This window comes from Anthonomus grandis, chromosome 19, assembly GCF_022605725.1.
Source record: "Anthonomus grandis grandis chromosome 19, icAntGran1.3, whole genome shotgun sequence".
Lineage (NCBI taxonomy): Eukaryota > Metazoa > Arthropoda > Insecta > Coleoptera > Curculionidae > Anthonomus > Anthonomus grandis.
Window position 1 is genome coordinate 11897544 of NC_065564.1, and position 18837 is coordinate 11916380.

The following is an 18837-nucleotide window of genomic DNA, read 5'->3' on the forward strand; positions in this document are numbered from 1 at the left end:
CAAAAGGCATAATTTTTTGTAAATCCTAAAAATAACACAAAATCAATGATATAAAAAAACCTGAGACTTTTAGAACACAAGTTTATTAAGAAAATATCTTCTATCTCAGCCTATCTATATGCCCACCAAGTTTGGCTAACCCTCCACCAAGCACCCTGTATATTAAGTGTAACAGCGTACGCATTTTTGCTACAGCCATCTTTCTTGGATTTTCTGTGCGTGTTTACTAAGCCTCCAAAATCTATTCCTTGTTCTCTTATCCATTCACTAAACACACGGCGTTGTAAGTGCCAGGGCTCTTCATTCCTGTATCATTAGGGGCCTCTATCAGATTAACTCCAAATCTTTTTATAAAATTTGCTGTATTTGTAAGGCCTAATTACTACAATCATTAACATATTGATATTTGTAGATTTTTTCGCCTTTCTGTACGATTTATGGTTTATCCAGAAAATCCAATTCCATAAAAAACGGTCAGAAGGGAGGTATACGCGTTTTCGTTTCTAAGACATACAGATGAAATACAAGAGTATTGTAGATATTTCCATGTAATCTTCATAGAAACCTTGTCCTGCCTCTGGTCACCCTTGGTACTATAATTAATACTTAATTCTAGTGCATTAAAATGTTATAAATGTATAATAGAAACTAACAAGATAAAATCTTTTTCAGATATGAACGCTCAAGACAATGCAGGAAACACTCCTTTACATGTTGCTGTTGAATCTGAATCACTTGATGCTATAGACTATTTGTTAAGTATGTAAGTATTAGTTTCTATATTTCCTTCATTCCATCATTGTAAGAAAACTAAAAAGCTAATAATATATCTTAACTATTTATAAGCATAATTGTTTTTGACAAAAAAAATGTTCAGGGCCATTGAGTTGACTTGGTATATCCATTTTAATCGCCAAGCCTTAATTTAGGAAATAGTTCTATCCTTTTCATTTTAAATATTACTGGATATTTCCTGGGGGTTATTATCTACGTTCCATTCTGCAACTGATCTCACATTCTCCAACTAAGAGGATAATAACCTACGAGAGGGTGAAATGGCAAATCAAGTCTTTGCTCCCCACTCCCCTTCAAATCTGCAGACGTAAATAAGATACATCTATACCTCCTTTAACATGAATGTGCACTACTTACTCTTCATAATGTTAAATTAACACCGACCCAAATCTTACTGACCAATCAGTCTTACCAGTTTTATTTTAAAGGCAATGAAGAGGCGAATATATTAATACACAAAAAAAGCATCTTGGTTGAAGGCAAGGCTAATAAACTCAACAGGTTACCTCATGCCTCTCCTTACCTCAGGCCCCCGATAGATGGATATGACGTCACCCGGCGACCTATCTCCGAATGCCCGTATAAAGCGCTCTCTCTCCTACTCCTTGTAATCTGTAGAACACTGTTCTTTTCTGCTTCATATTTTAAAAGCATTTTAATTATTCTATATAGTTATAGGTGTTTTAATTAAATAACGACTTTAAAAGAACATTTATAATTTTTATATAATTATAATATTAAGATTTAATTATGCGCAGCCGGTGATTTTTAGTAAGTATTCAAAGTATTAATTGTTTTTTTGAAGCAAAATGACGTAATAAATTGGCGGTTCATATTAAATTTTTTTTTGAATTTAATTATTGATCTCATATTCTCATTACACAGGGTGTTTTGGGAGAAAAAGACTTATATTTAAAGGGATTATTTTGTAAGTCGAAAAAGTTTATGATGTAAACACTTCCAGTAATACACATTCTTTTCGAGTTACAGTTACTTAAAAAAAAAAGTTTTTCTTATACTAATTGGAAAACGCGAAATAACTTTTTTTTTGATTTGTTAATGAGGTTTATAGGATATACATTTTTGTAAAAAAATAAACAAATTACATATTTCAGAATTTATTCAAATCATTATAAAAAAATTTATGAAAAAATTAATTCCGCCTGATGAAAATAATAAATATTTTAGGACATAAAGACGAATTTATTTCAGAATCTAAAATTATTTTATTAGATTTTTTTAATTATTAGTCATATATTTGTCGTCGGGTACAATAATTTACTAAGTTTATTTTCATAGGTTAAAAATAATTGCACCTTTTTGAATAGAGAAATGCGAATATATGTGTATTGTTTAATAATACGTAGGTACGATTCAAACACTGATGGTAGATCATTATATTTATAAAGATTAACACAAATACAATAAATATAATCTTAATAATAAACGTATAACATCAAGTAACAACTTTCTTAATTTTTTTCAAAATTTTGTCATGGTTTGCGGTAGATTTTCTTTTAATGCCCTTTTCTTGTTTGGATATTTCGTTCAGATATTTCATTCTGATGAACAATCTCTGTCTTAGATAACATGTAGCCGCTTTCAAATCTATGTCCTTATATTTATTTTCGACGATTTTGAGAAGCTTTTGGGTTATTTTCTGTCCCTTTCTTATTTTTACATCCTTATGAAATTTCCCAAATAATTTGTTGAGGATGTTTGCTTGTTGTTCCCATTCCTTTGATGGCTGCATAAGTCCTCCAAATGATAAGTGTGAGACCCATGAAGGCATATTATAGCAATGCTCAATTTGGGTTTTATAGGAATGTTGTCCTAAATCAGGGTGACTGTCTTTTAATTTGTATGCTACCCATCCAGCTAAATATTCAAGACCATCTGCTTCTGTGGCTTTCTTTATGTCTTGTGGTAATGCTGAACTTGATGAATTTGTTTCTATACTAAAAATGCTTTCAGTGTCCGAAATATCCATTTCTTTTTCATTTCTCACTTTTGTATCTGCTATAGAAATACTACTGGGAATAACCTTTGCCACTACCATGTACTCATCTTTGTCTCTATCATGTGCTATTTTATTTAAATTTCTTTGTATAACCCCTGGGTTTTTTCCCAAAATGATCATACGGATTCTATATATTGCATCAAGTGGTGAAGGATGATCATTAAGCCCACCTCTACCTCGAATTTGAGAAAAGAAATTTTCTAAATAATCTTGATTTAATTTATGTGTAGAAATATATTTAACATCATATTTTTCCCTCATATAAATTTGCAAAGTACCTTTTCCTTGGCATTTCATGGTACTCATAGTATTTACAACATCATCTAATATTTTATTTTGGAATTCTATATTCAGTCCATAGGGTTTTTTTGATGGTATTGAAACTGTAGTAGAATAACTATTAAAAACATCAAACCAACAATTTATGTCTTCTAAAAAATTTCCCAAGTCATTGGCGAGTTTCTTGTTAGCTCCAGGCTGGTAACGTTTTAGTGCAGTGGCCGTTGTATGTGATACCAATTGTGCAGCTAAAGAAACATTCTGATGCTGAGGACCTATACATTCCAAGTATTTTTTGCTAATTTTATAACAAGAAAACACCTCTGTGACAGAATTTAAGATAAGATCTTTTAGGGGGTTAGCATTAATAATCGAGCCATCTTTTAAAACAAAACCATGGTCTAGAAGCCAATTTCTTATAAGTTTTAATAAATGAGGAGCAACAGCAAAAAAGTACACATTATGCCCTGACACTGGATTAGCAAAGAAAGTATGATCTTTGTCGATTTTTAGTTCTTTCCACAATCCTACATTTCCTCCACCACAGTCTGAAACACAAGCAACAACTGAATATGTAATTTCATGTAGTTTTTCTATCACATAGAGCAAAATATCCTTTGTAATTTTTTTGTCGAAGTCCAAATACACTGGTTGTTTCCATTTCGAAAAGAGCCCTCTCACCATTACAACTTGCATCTGTGAATGAGGACCCACTACCTCATCTTTGGCTTTATCGTACTCGTACAGTGTATTCACCTTAACTTCATCGAATTGAATTACAGCCACTTTTCAAAAATCAGTCATCTCATGAGCGGCAATGCTCATAATTCTTAAAACATCAGTTAAGATACCTTGACGCATGTTGAGTCGAGAAGCCCATCTTTGTAATGATGATATTCCTGGTAGTGGGTATTTTCGTTTTTCTCTCAAATACACATAGCACCTTTTAATTTAGTATATCGGATAGCAAATGCGTTCGAAATATCTTCTGAGCTCCAAACTACTCTTTTCTTTTTATCTATTATAATATCTCTTTGAGCCTTAGTTAAAAATTGTGTTAGAGATTGTTCTATCTGCTTACGGTATGATTCTTCTATCTTTAAATTTGACGCTATATATCCCAGATCTCTTTTAAGGGTGCGGATTTTGGCTTCAAGCATGTCATTTTCTTTTTTCTTATCCATTAGTTGCTTCTTAACTTCATCATTTTCTGCAAGCAAGGCTTCATATTTTTTAAAAAGGATGTCATATGAATTTTCTTCATGGTTTTGCTGAGATGTTGAAGGCTCACCCAGAGGTAAAAGAGAAGTCTTCGGAGAAGTCACAGTTGAAATGGCACCAGTATCAATATTATGAGTTTTTTGGTTTACCATAATATCTTGCACTATGGACTTTTTCCTTCTTTTCTCTGATCTCTTATTTCGTTGATCATTTTGTGTTAATGTAGCAAATGGTAGTAAAACTTTGTCTACATAGAGTGAAGGCACAGCTGAAACAAACGAGATTATTAATAGGGTATCTATACATTTATTTTAAATACATAAAAAAAAACAAGAAAAACAATATAAGTCTCTCATTGAAATTCAAGTTCGTAAAAAAATATATTCACCTTTTTTCAACTTTTTTTCAACTTTTTTTTTATTGGAAGATATTGGAAGAGCAGTTCAGCTTGTAAGTCACGTTCATAATCATCTTCTGTGAAATGTTGAGAACATACACGACAATTATCAGGATTCCATTTATCAGCTCTGCGACATTTATGGATCCACATTTCTCGAATTTGTTTGTCCTTGGGAAACCGATAAAAGCTAATTTCATCATTTCCTGATTTTTTGGCCTTAGCCCTGCTATTAGTGCAGGCCGCAACTGCACATAACATTCCAGGCATTGTACAACTGAAATAAAAATAAATGGTAAAAAAAAACAAATGACAAATAAAAATACAAAAGTTATGTGATTAAAAAAAAATTTTGGTGGAATATTTGAAACCAATTCTATTATTGTTCTACATTTAAAGGTTATGGTTTTTATTGTCGTTATAAAGTAGGTTTGTTTCATTTAACTTTATTCTTATGACTAGCAGCCACCAGTACATTGTACTACAATAATATATCACATACCTAATAAGTCATAATTCATATCACATAATAAAAGCAATAACAATCATGAACATGATTCGGTCGCTATTTTAATATTATTTGTTTAAGCAGTACACAATATATGCTTTCTCAAAGGGCTGCATTTTCTTCTTTGCATAAATCAAATCATTATTTACCGTATTGTATAGTATATATCACTACTTTATTTAATACACTCTTGCAACTAACAAATATTGTTTACTTACATTTTTCACGCCAAATCGAGTCCAATATAAAAGAATACTAAACACTGAACTTTGTTTTTAAAACTCAAAATGTCATACACCAATCACAACGCATTAATCCTTACTTCAAACGCCTTTTAATACATAAATATGCAGCAAAAAGATAAAAAAACAACCGTACACCACAGAGCAGCCCGGCAGACGAGGTCGCCAGACAACGTCACTACTTCCGCCTCGTCCGCGCTTTCCCCTCACCCAAAAACTGTTCAACGAGACAACCTGTTGAGTTTATTAGCCTTGGGTTGAAGGAACATTGTGCATGTAACACTCCTACCAGGTTGGCAAACCGACGGACCTGCCCTTAAATCACCTAATTAGAAGAAGGGACAGGCGCTCTAGAAAATAAAAGGATTTGTCTTGGTGCGTTTAAGGATATTGTAACGAAATTCGGGATCACACTTTTATTGTCAACGTCAAAAACACTAACCTAACTCGCCTTGACTGTCGTTTAATTGTTTCCAAGGTAAAAACTGACTAAGCAATTAAAACTGAATCTCGAAATATTTAGAATTATCTTCATTGTTTTTGCCCAAAGAGACCAATAATTTTAGGAGAATACTGACAGTCAAAGCAAGCAAGTATACACATTCTAGAAAATTAGAACTACAGGGATTTACAATAATATGACCTAAACAACCTAAATTAGGGCCAAAATAGGGCTCTCAAACAAGATGAACTACTTAAAAACTAAACACTATAGATAAAAATAATAAACCGAACTTAAGTAGAACCCTAAAGAAACTATGCAAATCAACTTTAACTACAGAATACTAATAAAATTGTACAAAAACTAGGATAATAATTACCGTATTTACATTTTCATAATACTGCTCTCCTCTCAAGTTTGTTTGATCGTCCCGATCAAACATGGTACCACCTGAGTCATGATAGGGCGTTAGCCGGACGATGTTTACAATTTTCATCTTCGTTGTCGGATGTCGCTGGATACGGTACACTACATTGTTGATTCTGATGACCACATTGAATGAACTTTCCCAATCCTTCTGGAGCTTTGGTGACTTGCCCTTCGTCCTCCGTGGATTGATAACCAGACTTTATCCCCAGGATTAAAACCGGTAGAATTTGCCTTTATGTCATAACGTGATTTTATTCTGTTACTTTCTAGATGAAAAAAAAATTCAAAGAATAGAGGGACACAAAGTCAATGGTCTCAGAAGATGTTTATTTTAAAAAATGATTACACGTGTTTCGCCCTAAGGCATCGTCAGATCTAAAAGAAAACAGAAAGCAACCCTAGTACAAAAACAACAATGCATAGACAAAAATTACAATTTAGAGATTTGAGTTACCGGTAAGCGTATTCACCGACCATCTAGTGTTAAGACCGTAATGAGGATTCATCGACGCTGATTGGTCAAATTTAATTTGAAATGACGTATTAGACGTATGTCGATACTTAAAACTCGAACTCGTGTTTCGTGGTTCGTGTCTCGTTTTTCGTTTGTTCGGCGTTGTAGGGTGTTGTTGTTGTTTTTAAAATCTCAAAATGTATGATTTAACAAATGTAATTAATAACAACGAAACTAAACAGGACGTTTTGTTTTGTGCTAGAGAAGTCCGAAAAAGTATGTGCTACTTTACGGGCCAACGTTAATTCTGAAGAAGAGGTTCAAGCATTTTTGTCGGTATTTAGCGACATAACCAAAACAAATTGGATCGTACATCATAATATACCTTCTCCACAAAGGTAGGTGTATTATACGAGGGCGGGTCAATAAGTCCGTGACTTTTTGGATAAAAGACAGGTTTTTATATAAAAAGTTATTTTATTTTTCAACATAGTCTCTTTTGAGTTCTATACACTTAGTCCAACGTTTCTCCAATTTTTTTATCCCTTCGAAAAAATATGATTTGTCGCGGTCATCAAAATAGGCATTTGTTTGAGATATGATTTCGTCGTTGTCAAATCTCTTTCCGCCGAGACATTTCTTTTAGTTTGGGAATAGGAAATAATCACTGGGGGCTAAATCTGGAGAATAGAGCGGATAAGGAAATAATTCGTAACCTAATTCATGGATTTTTGCCATGGAAACTGCACATGTGTGGACCCTTGCATTGTCCTGGTGGAAAAGAACTTTTTTGTTGGCCAAATGTGGTCTTTTTTTTTTCAGTTCCTCATTGAATCTATCCAATAACTTGGTATAAGATTCTCCATTGACTGTTTTCCCCTTTTGAAGATAGTCAATGTGGATTATACCGCGTGCATCCCAAAAAACGGTCGCCATGACTTTATTGGCTGAAAAACCCACCTTTGCCTTCTTGGGCGCCGATTCACCCCGAGAAATCCACTGTTTTGACTCCTGTTTAGTCTCTGGCGTGTTATGGTGGATCATGGACATATTGCGGTTGAATAACGCCAAACACTCCTGGGAAATTGTCACACGGTTGCGTTTGTGGTCGATTGTGAGCAAACGCGGCACCCATCTTGCGGAAAGCTTTCTCATACCCAAATGATCATTCAAAATTGAAACTACTGAACCATGTTAGATGCCTATGGCTTCCACAATCTCTCTCACTTTCAATCTCCGATCGGCTAAAACCATATCGTGAATTTTTTCGATTGTTTTGGATGTAGAGACCTCGACTGGCCGTCCAGAACGTTCGGCATCTTCCGTGCTTGTACGGCCACATCGAAATTCAGTAAACCACTTCTTTACCATGGAAATGGATGGTGCAGAGTCTCCATAATATTTATCAAGCTTAGTCTTGGTTTTAGTGATGGTTTTTTTCCGTAAAAAATGAGCACACGAAATTCACTTTTTTCCATTTTCTTCTCAAAACGAGTGGTAGTCTGCTATCAACAGCTGTCAAACACAAACTAAATGACGCAGCTTGTTCAAATTTTGACAGGCGTCAACTGACAGTTCTCTGTTGACAGGAGCAGAGTTGCCATTTCCATTAAAGAGCGGGAAATTCAAAAAGTCACAGACTTATTGACCCGCCCTCGTATTATTCCTTGTCTATGGGTAGGTGCTTGACAGCATACGAATTAATTTGGCTTTTTGTATTTTTTTAACGATTTTTTTTATACGCATTCCTTACCTTACTAATATCCTTTTAGAATGATGTTTTACAAAGCTTGGTTATGTCATCAATGTTATAAACATAAGTCCATCCACCAGAAAACAGAGAGAAATACTGGATGTAGCGCTGCATTGGATATTAAAATCAAGTTGAATACTGTTAATACTTGCCGCAGTGATAAATATTTGGCTAGATCTGCACCACTTGCGAATGTCATTTTGGTGCACAGGGTCGTTTTTGTAAACATCAGGCTTTTGTGTATAATTGTTTCCAATGTAGTATGCCGAATTTGCCTTTAGTTGTCTGCTAGTGAAAGATACAATTTAGGACAATTAGCATTGGGACAAAAATGTCCAGAACTTTCATTCTTTTTAGGTTTAAGCGAGGACATCCCTGATAATAGCGACGGCTCTTCCATCTCATCCAGTAACTGCAATCGAATAAATATAAAACAAAGTCAAATTTTTGAGTGCGAAGAAAAAAATGGCAGAACCGAGTGAAGTTTCATCTGAATATTATGAACAAATTTGTAGTGAGGTTGTAAAGTTCAGACCGTTTTTACAGAACTTGCCATTGAATTTGAAAAAGAAGTTAAACCTTTGTATAGCAAAAATACACACCCAAGAACAGTTTAACAGTTTTGTTGCTACTGCGGTAGCTCAGGTGTCTCGGAATTTCACAAGTGGTGCAGCTATTCGCGTTCAACCAACTTTTATTGCACGAAGAAGAAATGGAGTCACCAAGGGCTCAAAAATAATAGCTGCTGGACGCCCTCCAACAAAATTTAAGCCAATAGTTTATTATTCTAAACGAAAAAGTAGGAAGCCAAAAAAGGATCAGTTTAGACCTAGAATTGCTGCAAATATGGAATAAGAATGCCACATTGCTTTTACTATTTATATATAAATGAAAATAAATGATTTATTTTGGAAAGAAAAAATGATAGAAAAATTAAAGATTTTTTATTTTAAATGTCTACTGCCTGTAGAATCATAGATCCTAGGCATAGTAGAGGCATGGAAATTCGAAACTCATATTATAGACTCATATACTAGAACTTGAGCTGTAAATTACAATTCTTTGGTTTTTCTATTTTCATTAGAATATACCACTTCGTTATATTATAATTTTCATTTTTGTATACTTACTTACATAACTGTTTAATATTGTCTTATATTTTATACAGCTTGTTCTAAAACATGTACCTACGTCATTATAAGTACACACAACATCCATAAATACAAAAAAAAATAAGTAAATGTAACGAGTTCAAAACTGAGACACACATTTTTTTTTACATTAATTAAACTTTGGGGTTTATTTTATGTCCCTTTGATGAAGCTGACGCGTATGTCATAATTTATTTTTTGTATTCTGATTGCTAAGAACTGTTTAAGAAGGCATATTTAAAGGTGATTAACAGTAAAAGAAATTAATATTTATTTATTTTTTTATTTCTCTTTGCGAGAGCTGTATACGGGGTGATTTTTAAGTTGATACTTTTTTTTAACTGTGTATAAAACTCGGTAAAATAAACATTTTTTTCAAATAACTTTATTCAAAAAACCGAAAAATAAAAAAATTGCATTGCCAAAATGTTATAAAATGAGTCCAATGCGGTCCTCTCTAATTTAAATAAGTTGTTCAAAGTTGTCACCATTAACTTCAACACAAAGATTTGCTCGACGTAACCACTGTTTCGTAACGGCACGCAATAGAGAAATCGGTTTTTGTCTAACTGTTGCCGCAACCTGCTCAATATGTGGTATTAGTTCTTCTTGTGTGTCGATAGGCGTCTTGAAAACTAAACTTTTCATATACCCCCACAAAAAAAAGTCATATGGATTTAGGTCTGGCGATCTTGGTGGCCATGCAACTGGTCCATTTCGGCCAATCCACCGATTTGGCTAACTTATATCCAAAAATTCGCTCACTTCTCGTCTAAAATGGGCGGGTGCTCCATCCTGCAGGAGCCACATAGCTTGCCTGATATTCAGTTGCACGTCTTCTAACAGAAAAGGCAGATTATTTTGCAAAAAGTCCAAATAAACATCGCCCGTCAAACGGTCTGGTAAGATAAATGGTCCAACAAGTATCCCATTCACAATTCCTGCCCACACATTAGCAGAAAAGCGATGTTAAAAAATTGGTTCTGCAAATTGCATGGGGATTATCAACAGGCCAAACATGCGTATTTCGAAAATTGTTAATTCCGTTTCGGGTGAATATTGCCTCGTCCATGGCTAAAATTTTGTTCGAAAAATGTTGATCATTTTCATGTTGTTGTAGGAACCATTCACAAAACTGAACTCTGCGGGGGATGTCTTCAGGCAGTAGCGCTTGGACACGTTGAACGTGAAAGGGATTAAATTGATTCTCACGCAATGTTGTCCATACTTTTGTTTGACTTAATCCGACCTGCCCTGCAACGACTCGACTACTTGTGGTTGGATCTTCTTCGATGAGATTTAAAATTTGTTCTTCCCTGTGAACATTTTCAGGTCTCCTTCCTCTTCCTGTATGCTCTCCACGATGTTCCCGTAAATCGCCAGTATCTCTAGCCCGTTGAATAAGATTTATGAAACTTCTGGGTGTAGGATGATTCCGTAAAGGAGAGCGGTCTGCGTATAATACCGAAGCAGCAGCAGAATTTGAAGACACTATCCATAAATAAGCAACATATTCACAAGTTCATTGATTTCACAACAATGTGCCATTTTTAGGTTTTGCAAATTTAAAATTAACAACAATAAACCAAAAGTGTCTAAGACTAACTGATCGGTACATTGCGTGATCGATAATACAAAAATGCGAGCAAAAATAAACATAAACAGACGATGAAAAACAAACCCATATTCACTTTTTTATTCTGTATGTCCCTTGTTTTTGAGTGTATCGAAAAAAGTTATTTGAAAAAAAATGTATATTATACCGAGTTCTATACACAGTTAAAAAAAAGGTATCAACTTAAAAATCACCCTGTATACAGGGTGGCTAAACGAAAACGAAACGGCGGCCATGTCGGGCTCGTAAAGATTTTAAAAAGAAAACGCTCGGACACGTCAATTTAGATTACTACGAGGAAACATTTTCAGAGTATAATACCACCCCCATCTGTCATCCCCTAGCCAGGGTGAAACTAACCTCAAAAATTTTAAATGGAATAGTGGGTTGAGTTATACCTTGTTTGAGAGGTCTTTTGATTTTCTTTACGGCTACACCTAATTTAAAGGATTTTACTTCAGCGGTTCTCATTGACTATTATAACATTTAAGATAGTTTTTTGGAAAACCTTTATTAAATGTTGGGTGTTTGGAAAAACTGTATTAAATCGCAATTCTTTATCGAAATATTAATTTATAAATTTATAAACACTAGTCCAACAAATACTGAAAATGGCCATCGTTATAAGCCATGCAATAATACAGATTTTATAGATTTTATAATATACCGGGTGGTGCGTCGTCAAGCGGAACATAGGAAAACCCATGTAAATTTTAAGGGGGTCAATTATTGGCTTCCCTGTACATTTTATAGAAAAAATGTAAGATAACTTTTTGAAGAGACCAATCTGGCAAACCCTTGTGCAAAGTTTTAAAAAATGTTAATAAACTAATCTTGAATTATTCAATTAAATTGGACCCGCCTTGGAAGAAGTTGTTCAGGAAGATCAAATGATCTGGTACCAAATGGATGGTTGCCCGGCCCATAATGCCCGTATGGTTAGAGAGTGCTTGGAAAATGCTTTTAACGGCAATATTATTGGTCCACGGTAACGGATACTTTTGCCAGCCAGGTCACTTGATCACCTTTCACCGAATGACTTCTTTTTGTGGGGTCATTTAAAGTTTCATTTATAAAAGTGTAAAATTTGAGAATCTAAACCAGTTACAAAACGCTATTTCGTTAGAATGTCATAAAATTTTCCAATATCAACTTAGTAACGGTAGAAATGAATTTTATGATCGGTTAGGATATTGTTTAGCTGTTAGTGGGGGGTTGTTTGAACATTTGATTAATTGATGTTTTTATGTAATTCTCTATTATTTTTAAAAAAGTTATTGTATTTTATTTTATTTTATTTAATTTTTCCACACTTAGTAATATTAAGAATTCTGTTCTCTCTTTTTTCGGATCTATTTTCGATCTTCTAAGTTAAAAATTTACAATTGCAATGTCTTTGGACTCGAATTTACTAACAATAGGTTTAATGGTTGAAATGGACCAGATAGGCTTGATGGGAAAATAAATTGAAAATATTTCAGATACTGCTATTGGTTTAATCAAATTCTAAGTATGATAAAATTATTTTTTTAATAATCGATAATATTAATTGTTATTGATTTAACTTCATGCTTATATTAAATAAAAGTTTAGATAAAAAAGTAATGTTAACGTGTCTTACTTTGAATGTATGGTTGTGAGATTGATAAAACGAAAAAAAAAACCACCCTGTATAATACAGAATAATAATACAGAATCTCGTTCTTTTTAAACGACACTGTAAACCGTCAAAATAAAAGACTTCGAAAGACCTTTTAAACAAGCTATTTCTCGATACCCCTTGCCATTTAAAATTTTTAAGGGGATGACCCTGGCGGGCAGAGGGTGAAAGGGGGTGAAGTAATTTTAGGTTAGAAAGTTGTCCCCCTTGACAAACCTTTTGACGTATTTCGACGTTTTCTTTTTTAAACAGTGGTTTTCGATAAATTCGTGGTGGGAAGTTTTCAAATGAACACCCTGTATATATATATATATATATATATATACAGGGTGGTGGATATATATATATATATATATATATATATATATATATATATATATATATATATATATATATATATATATATAATTTATATATGATATATATGATAATAATTTATTTTTTCGATCTATAGGGTTGCTTTTACCCTTTTTTGACGGAAGTCACTCACATGTCTCTAATTTATTATTTATATCTTAATTACTAAAAACTGTTTAAGGTACATATATTTGAAAGTGAGACAAAATTATAAACATTTTTATATTTCATTCCTTCTCTTCTAAATTTGTGATACTAATACCCTCCTATATAAAAGCATTTTTTATGAATACATTGAATCCCTGAATTTGAATAGTGAATAAACTGTATTAGGTACCAGAGGAACATGAGGATATTTTGATTGAACTTATACAAAAATGTTATTTTCTTTACTGAGACAAACGTCTTGAAATACCAAAATACGCGTGAGACTTATTTGTTAGTAAACGCAAAAAACTCCAACCGCATGCAAACTAAAAAATGCACGAATCAGTTCCTCCTGATGAATCTCTGGTAACATTGACCCGTCTGCTGCGAGACGAACAGTGTTCTGCTTTGCTTTAACGATGCGCTGTTGCCAAATGCTCACCTTCCCGATAAAGCGCGTTGAATCCATTTCAGGCAAAGTCACGTGCTGATGATTGCTTGAGAATATAATAAACACAAAGATACCGAAATCACCGAGACTAAATCGGCTTTTGCAAGTCATTTATTGTCCTCAAAATACTTTCCTTCCATCCCGGAAAATGTAAAAATCCTTCATGAGTGCCCCAAGGGAAAGAAGCTTGACCTATTAGAGAAGATGGAAATCACAAGGGCAAAAAGGAGTCCTGTACTGTCTTGTGTGAATGATGTTTTTACCTTCGAACTGCATTTAATTTTCAACAATATTTATCACGACCTGGATAGCACGTAAGTTAAGCGCTTGCCTACGAACCCGATGGTCGCTGGTTCATTTCTCGACCAAGTCATATTTCACTTTTTATTTTTTATTTTATTTCTTGCTTTTTTTCCATTCTCCCCTTCAACTTAACCTCACTCTGCTTGTTTTGTTTACTTTTATTTAATTAGTTTTGACACCGAAATTAATGTGAACGTCAACATTATTTTTATTTTGTATGTATTTATTTTTGTTTTAACTTGAATGTTTGTGGTGTTAATCCTATAGCTTTACCGGTAAGTCAAATCTCTATATTGTAATTTGTGTCTATGCATTGTTGTTTTTGTACTAGAGTTGCTTTCTGTTTTCTTTTAGATCTGATGATGCCTTAGGGCGAAACACGTTTAATCATTTTTTAAAATAAACATCTTCTGAGACCATTGACTTTGTGTCCCTCTATTCTCTGAATTTTTATTATCAAGAGGTCTCTTCGAGAAAAATTGACTACTTTTTTGAATTTACAGATGAAGTTTATCCCGTGCTTGTTCATGAACAATTTGTAAACGTTCTTGTAAATGGTCGACGTACTCCTCAAGGGTTTCAGACTTATCAGACTTATCAGACTTATATGTTTTCCAGTAATAATGTCCAAAGGTAAACGAAGTTCATCACCGTATACAACTTTTGCCGGGCTTTTTCCAGTTGACTTGTGGATAGAAGAACGATATGCCAATAGGAATGGTTGTATACAGGTATCCCAGTCGGTTTGCTTAGAGTTTACCACCATCCTCAAATAGGTTTTAAATGTGCGGTTAAATCTTTCAACCATTCCATCAGACTGAGGGTGTAGTGGGTTGTACGGGTCTTATTGATTCCCAGCAACTGGCATACTTTTTGAAATATTTGTGAATCAAAGTTCCTGCCTTGGTCTGAATGTATCTCTCGGGGTACACCAAATCGAAAAATCCAGTTCTGGAACAGCACTTCAGCTACTGTCGTTGCTTCTTGGTTTGGAATCGGATAAACCTCGGGCCACTTCGTAGCCGATCGATAGTTCTAGCCTGGACACTTATCCCCGCTTCCATCGATACCTCACAACAGAAGCCGAAATCATGCGGGGCGACCACCGCATCGCGATGGCAAAAATTCCGCGCTGGGGACATATTTTGCGTTGATTCGAAATAATATTTTACTGCAGTTATTATTCTAGTTTATAGTAAGCTTACGCATTTAAAATTTTAAACTACCAAACTATTTTGATACTCGCTTTGAGTTTTAAAAAGAATAAAAATTCGGTATTTAAATTAGGTGGGTAAATTAACAATTTTATTTTTAACTTACATTTTACAACCTTAATTTTATTTAGAATAATGCCTACCTCTTGCTGCATTCCTGGGTGCAAAAGCAATTATAAAGATACCGAGAGAGTTACCATTTTTCGTTTTCCCAATGACCCGGATCAAAAGAAAAGATGGTTAGAATGCATTGAAAGAGACGACGTAGTGATAAAAGAATCATCAAGGATCTGCATAAAACATTTTTCTGAACGTGTCATTATTCGTGAGGATATAGTGGCTAGGAAGGATGGAACAATTTTAAAGGTTTCTCGAAAAAGAGTAAAGCTGTCAGAAGATGCCTGCCCTACAATATTTGAGAATCAGCCATTCACAACCCATACCCCTACAAAAAAAAAATCACGGGTCTTATAAGAGTTAGAACTTGAGCCACAAATGATAAATCAAGAAAATAAGGAACAAAAAGATTGTATAAATACATTTGAAGAACTAACAGGTAGTATTTTGCATATAGTTCAAAAAAATTTTAGCAATTATTTTAATTTTAAAATATCTACTGATCATATCAATATTTTTTATGTTACTGAAAGTGACTTAAACAGTTTGCCAGTTATTCTTAAGGGGCTACTAATAAATAAAAAATTTAAAACTACTTTTTTTTTATAAAGATAGGGAGGTAGCCAATAGTGAATTAAATAGCATTTTAGGGAAATCGAAAATATGTAATAGGTGGTCTATTTTATTAAATCTTTTAAATTTTGTACAAAAATATTCCATTCAGGTTTTGCCAGAGAATGATTTTGAGGATAATTTTACTTACATTGAAAAAATATTACAAGATATTTTAATAAAACAAAATTTTAAAGAGCATAATATTATAAGAAAATTGAAGTTTGTATTTTTAAGTGGTGTATTCTCCGGAAACATTAATTTGGGCCAGCACTATTTTTTTAACCTTTCCAGGGGCATATTTTTTACTAAGGGATAGTAATACATTAATACTTCCCAGTCCCCGCCATTTAAAAAGACTATTATTAAAATTAGGGTCCAATAGTTCAGGTGTAGATGAATGTCATCTTAAATATTTGTCAGAGAAAAAAAAGAACCTAACTGACAGAGAAAAATATGTCGTTTTAATGTTAGACGAAATTTATATTCGGTCTGACATATCATATAAAAGTGGGAAAATAGAGGGTTTTGCCTCGAACAATACTTCAAATTTAGGTGATGATAAAAAAATGATACCAGCAACGACAATTCAAGCATTTATGATATCATCTTTATTTTCAGACCATAAAGATATGGTTGGCTTATTTCCTATTTCAACTCTTAAATGCGACATTCTACATGAATTAACTAAGAAACTTTTAAAACTTCTGACAGATATGGACTACCATGTAATTGCCATTATTTCGGACAATAATGCGGTTAATAAAAAAATGTTCAGTTTACTTTGCGGTGGTACAATACAAACCTATTTTTTAAATCCCTATACAAATGTCTCTCAAAAAGTATTTATTTTTTTTGACACGGTTCACATTTTTAAATCCATCAGAAACAATTGGTATAATCAAAAGGATAATCTACAAACTTTTTTTGCCCGATATTCCCAATGATATGCAAAGTTTACAAACATTTCCAGAAGTTGCCAATATAACTAAAATAACGGCATGTGTAAATAGTTTAAAAAAATATTTTCTTATGAAGAAAATCGGGTTGTTAAATTAGCACCGTCGCTCTCAAAAAAAGTGTTATATCCTTCGTCAATAGAAAGACAAAATGTTAACTTATGCGTCAGGCTTTTCAGGGTTTTAATTTATATAGCAGGATATATCGCTAGAAGTATTAATAAAAAAATAAAGTGTGAAGATTGCACCTTATTTATTTGCTTTCAAAATCAATTAGATATTGATTATCCAGAAAGTTCAGATTTTTCCTACATTGATAAATTGGATCGGGGAGGTTTAAAGTGACCAAAAGACATAATTGTAGAAATAATTTCCAATATATTTTTACTATTTAAAATTTTAATTAGTGATACATGCGAATCGCTTTTCTTAAAATTCAAGTCTTAAAGGGGTATTTTACAAAGCTTGTCCATAGAAATGTTAAAATATAAAACCATTTTTCCAATTTCTTGTTTTTCTTGCGGAGATGATAGAAATCAAATATTCAAACAATGTATTGTTCATATGGCAAACATTCTTTTAAATAATTACTGTAAAAGTAAAAATTAAACTTTTCAATCTAGTCAGGTAAATAAAAAACAAAGGAATGTAAAAAAACTTAAAAGTAAGTAACGGTATGACAGTATGGAATTAAATACATTATTTATTTTTGTATAGAATATATATGTCTTGTTTTTATTCTTGTTTAGATATTGTCTTAAATATGGTGTTCAAGTAGTATAAAAATGTTTTGATTGTTGTTAATAGATATTTTTGTAATTGTGTGCTATAAGAGTAAGAATAATTAAAATATTGACTATAGGTTAAATAATAAAAACTAAATGGCTGTAGAAAACTTAAAATAAGGATTATTAAAATGAGGCTGTAAAAAACTTAAAATATTAACAGTGTAACCAATGCGCTTAGTTTCATATACTATATGTATGTTTTGTTTTTCTTTTTTTATATATTTTATTTTACCATAACTATTAAGAATATTTTGGTTATGGTTTTATATACCATTATGTATTAGATAAAATAAAACCAATTTATAGCATTTATTAAATAATAATTAATTTATTCCTCGTTTTTAACCTTATCATTTAACATAACCTCTAAAACAATTAAACCTTTTAAATAATAACCTTTTAACATAACCTCTAAAACAATTAAAAATAATATTAATATGTATGTATGTATCTTGTGGGAGATAGAGCTGTGCGAATTTCTCATTACTGTGCTACTGTTTAAGCTCAGAAAAAATTTAAATTTTTTCTGAGCTTTGATTTTTAATTTTTTTTGATTATCTTCGGAATCATTCAAATTTTCGATTTTTTAAAAAAGCAACCTAAATTTGGCGTAGGTACCTACCTAATTTTGTTTTCGGTATTAACATTTTTACGAAAAAGTAATACAGCAATGCAAAAACTTTCCCATAGCAACCAAGATAACCCACAAAAGTGTCAAGAATAAGTTTTTGAAAATTTGTTTTTTTTTCAATAATTTTCAAAACCACATAAAATATATATATATATTTATATTTATTTATATTATATTATTATTTATATTATTATTTATATTATATTAAAAATATATATATATATATATATTTTTTTTTTATATGGCATATTCTTTTATAAGTAAATAATGTGCAACTTTGGGGTAAATTATC

At 32.6% G+C, this 18837-nt stretch overlaps 1 protein-coding gene across 2 annotated transcripts in view; it reads left to right on the top strand.

Moving 5' to 3' along the window:
- Nucleotides 1–18837, top strand: part of LOC126747382 (transient receptor potential cation channel subfamily A member 1) — a 592560-nt gene that overhangs the window by 268868 nt on the left and 304855 nt on the right. For both annotated transcript variants that reach the window (XM_050455968.1, XM_050455967.1), the window contains exon 4: nucleotides 673–763. In XM_050455968.1, coding sequence (XP_050311925.1) covers nucleotides 673–763 — 91 coding nt within the window. The remainder of the gene's footprint in view (nucleotides 1–672; nucleotides 764–18837) is intronic.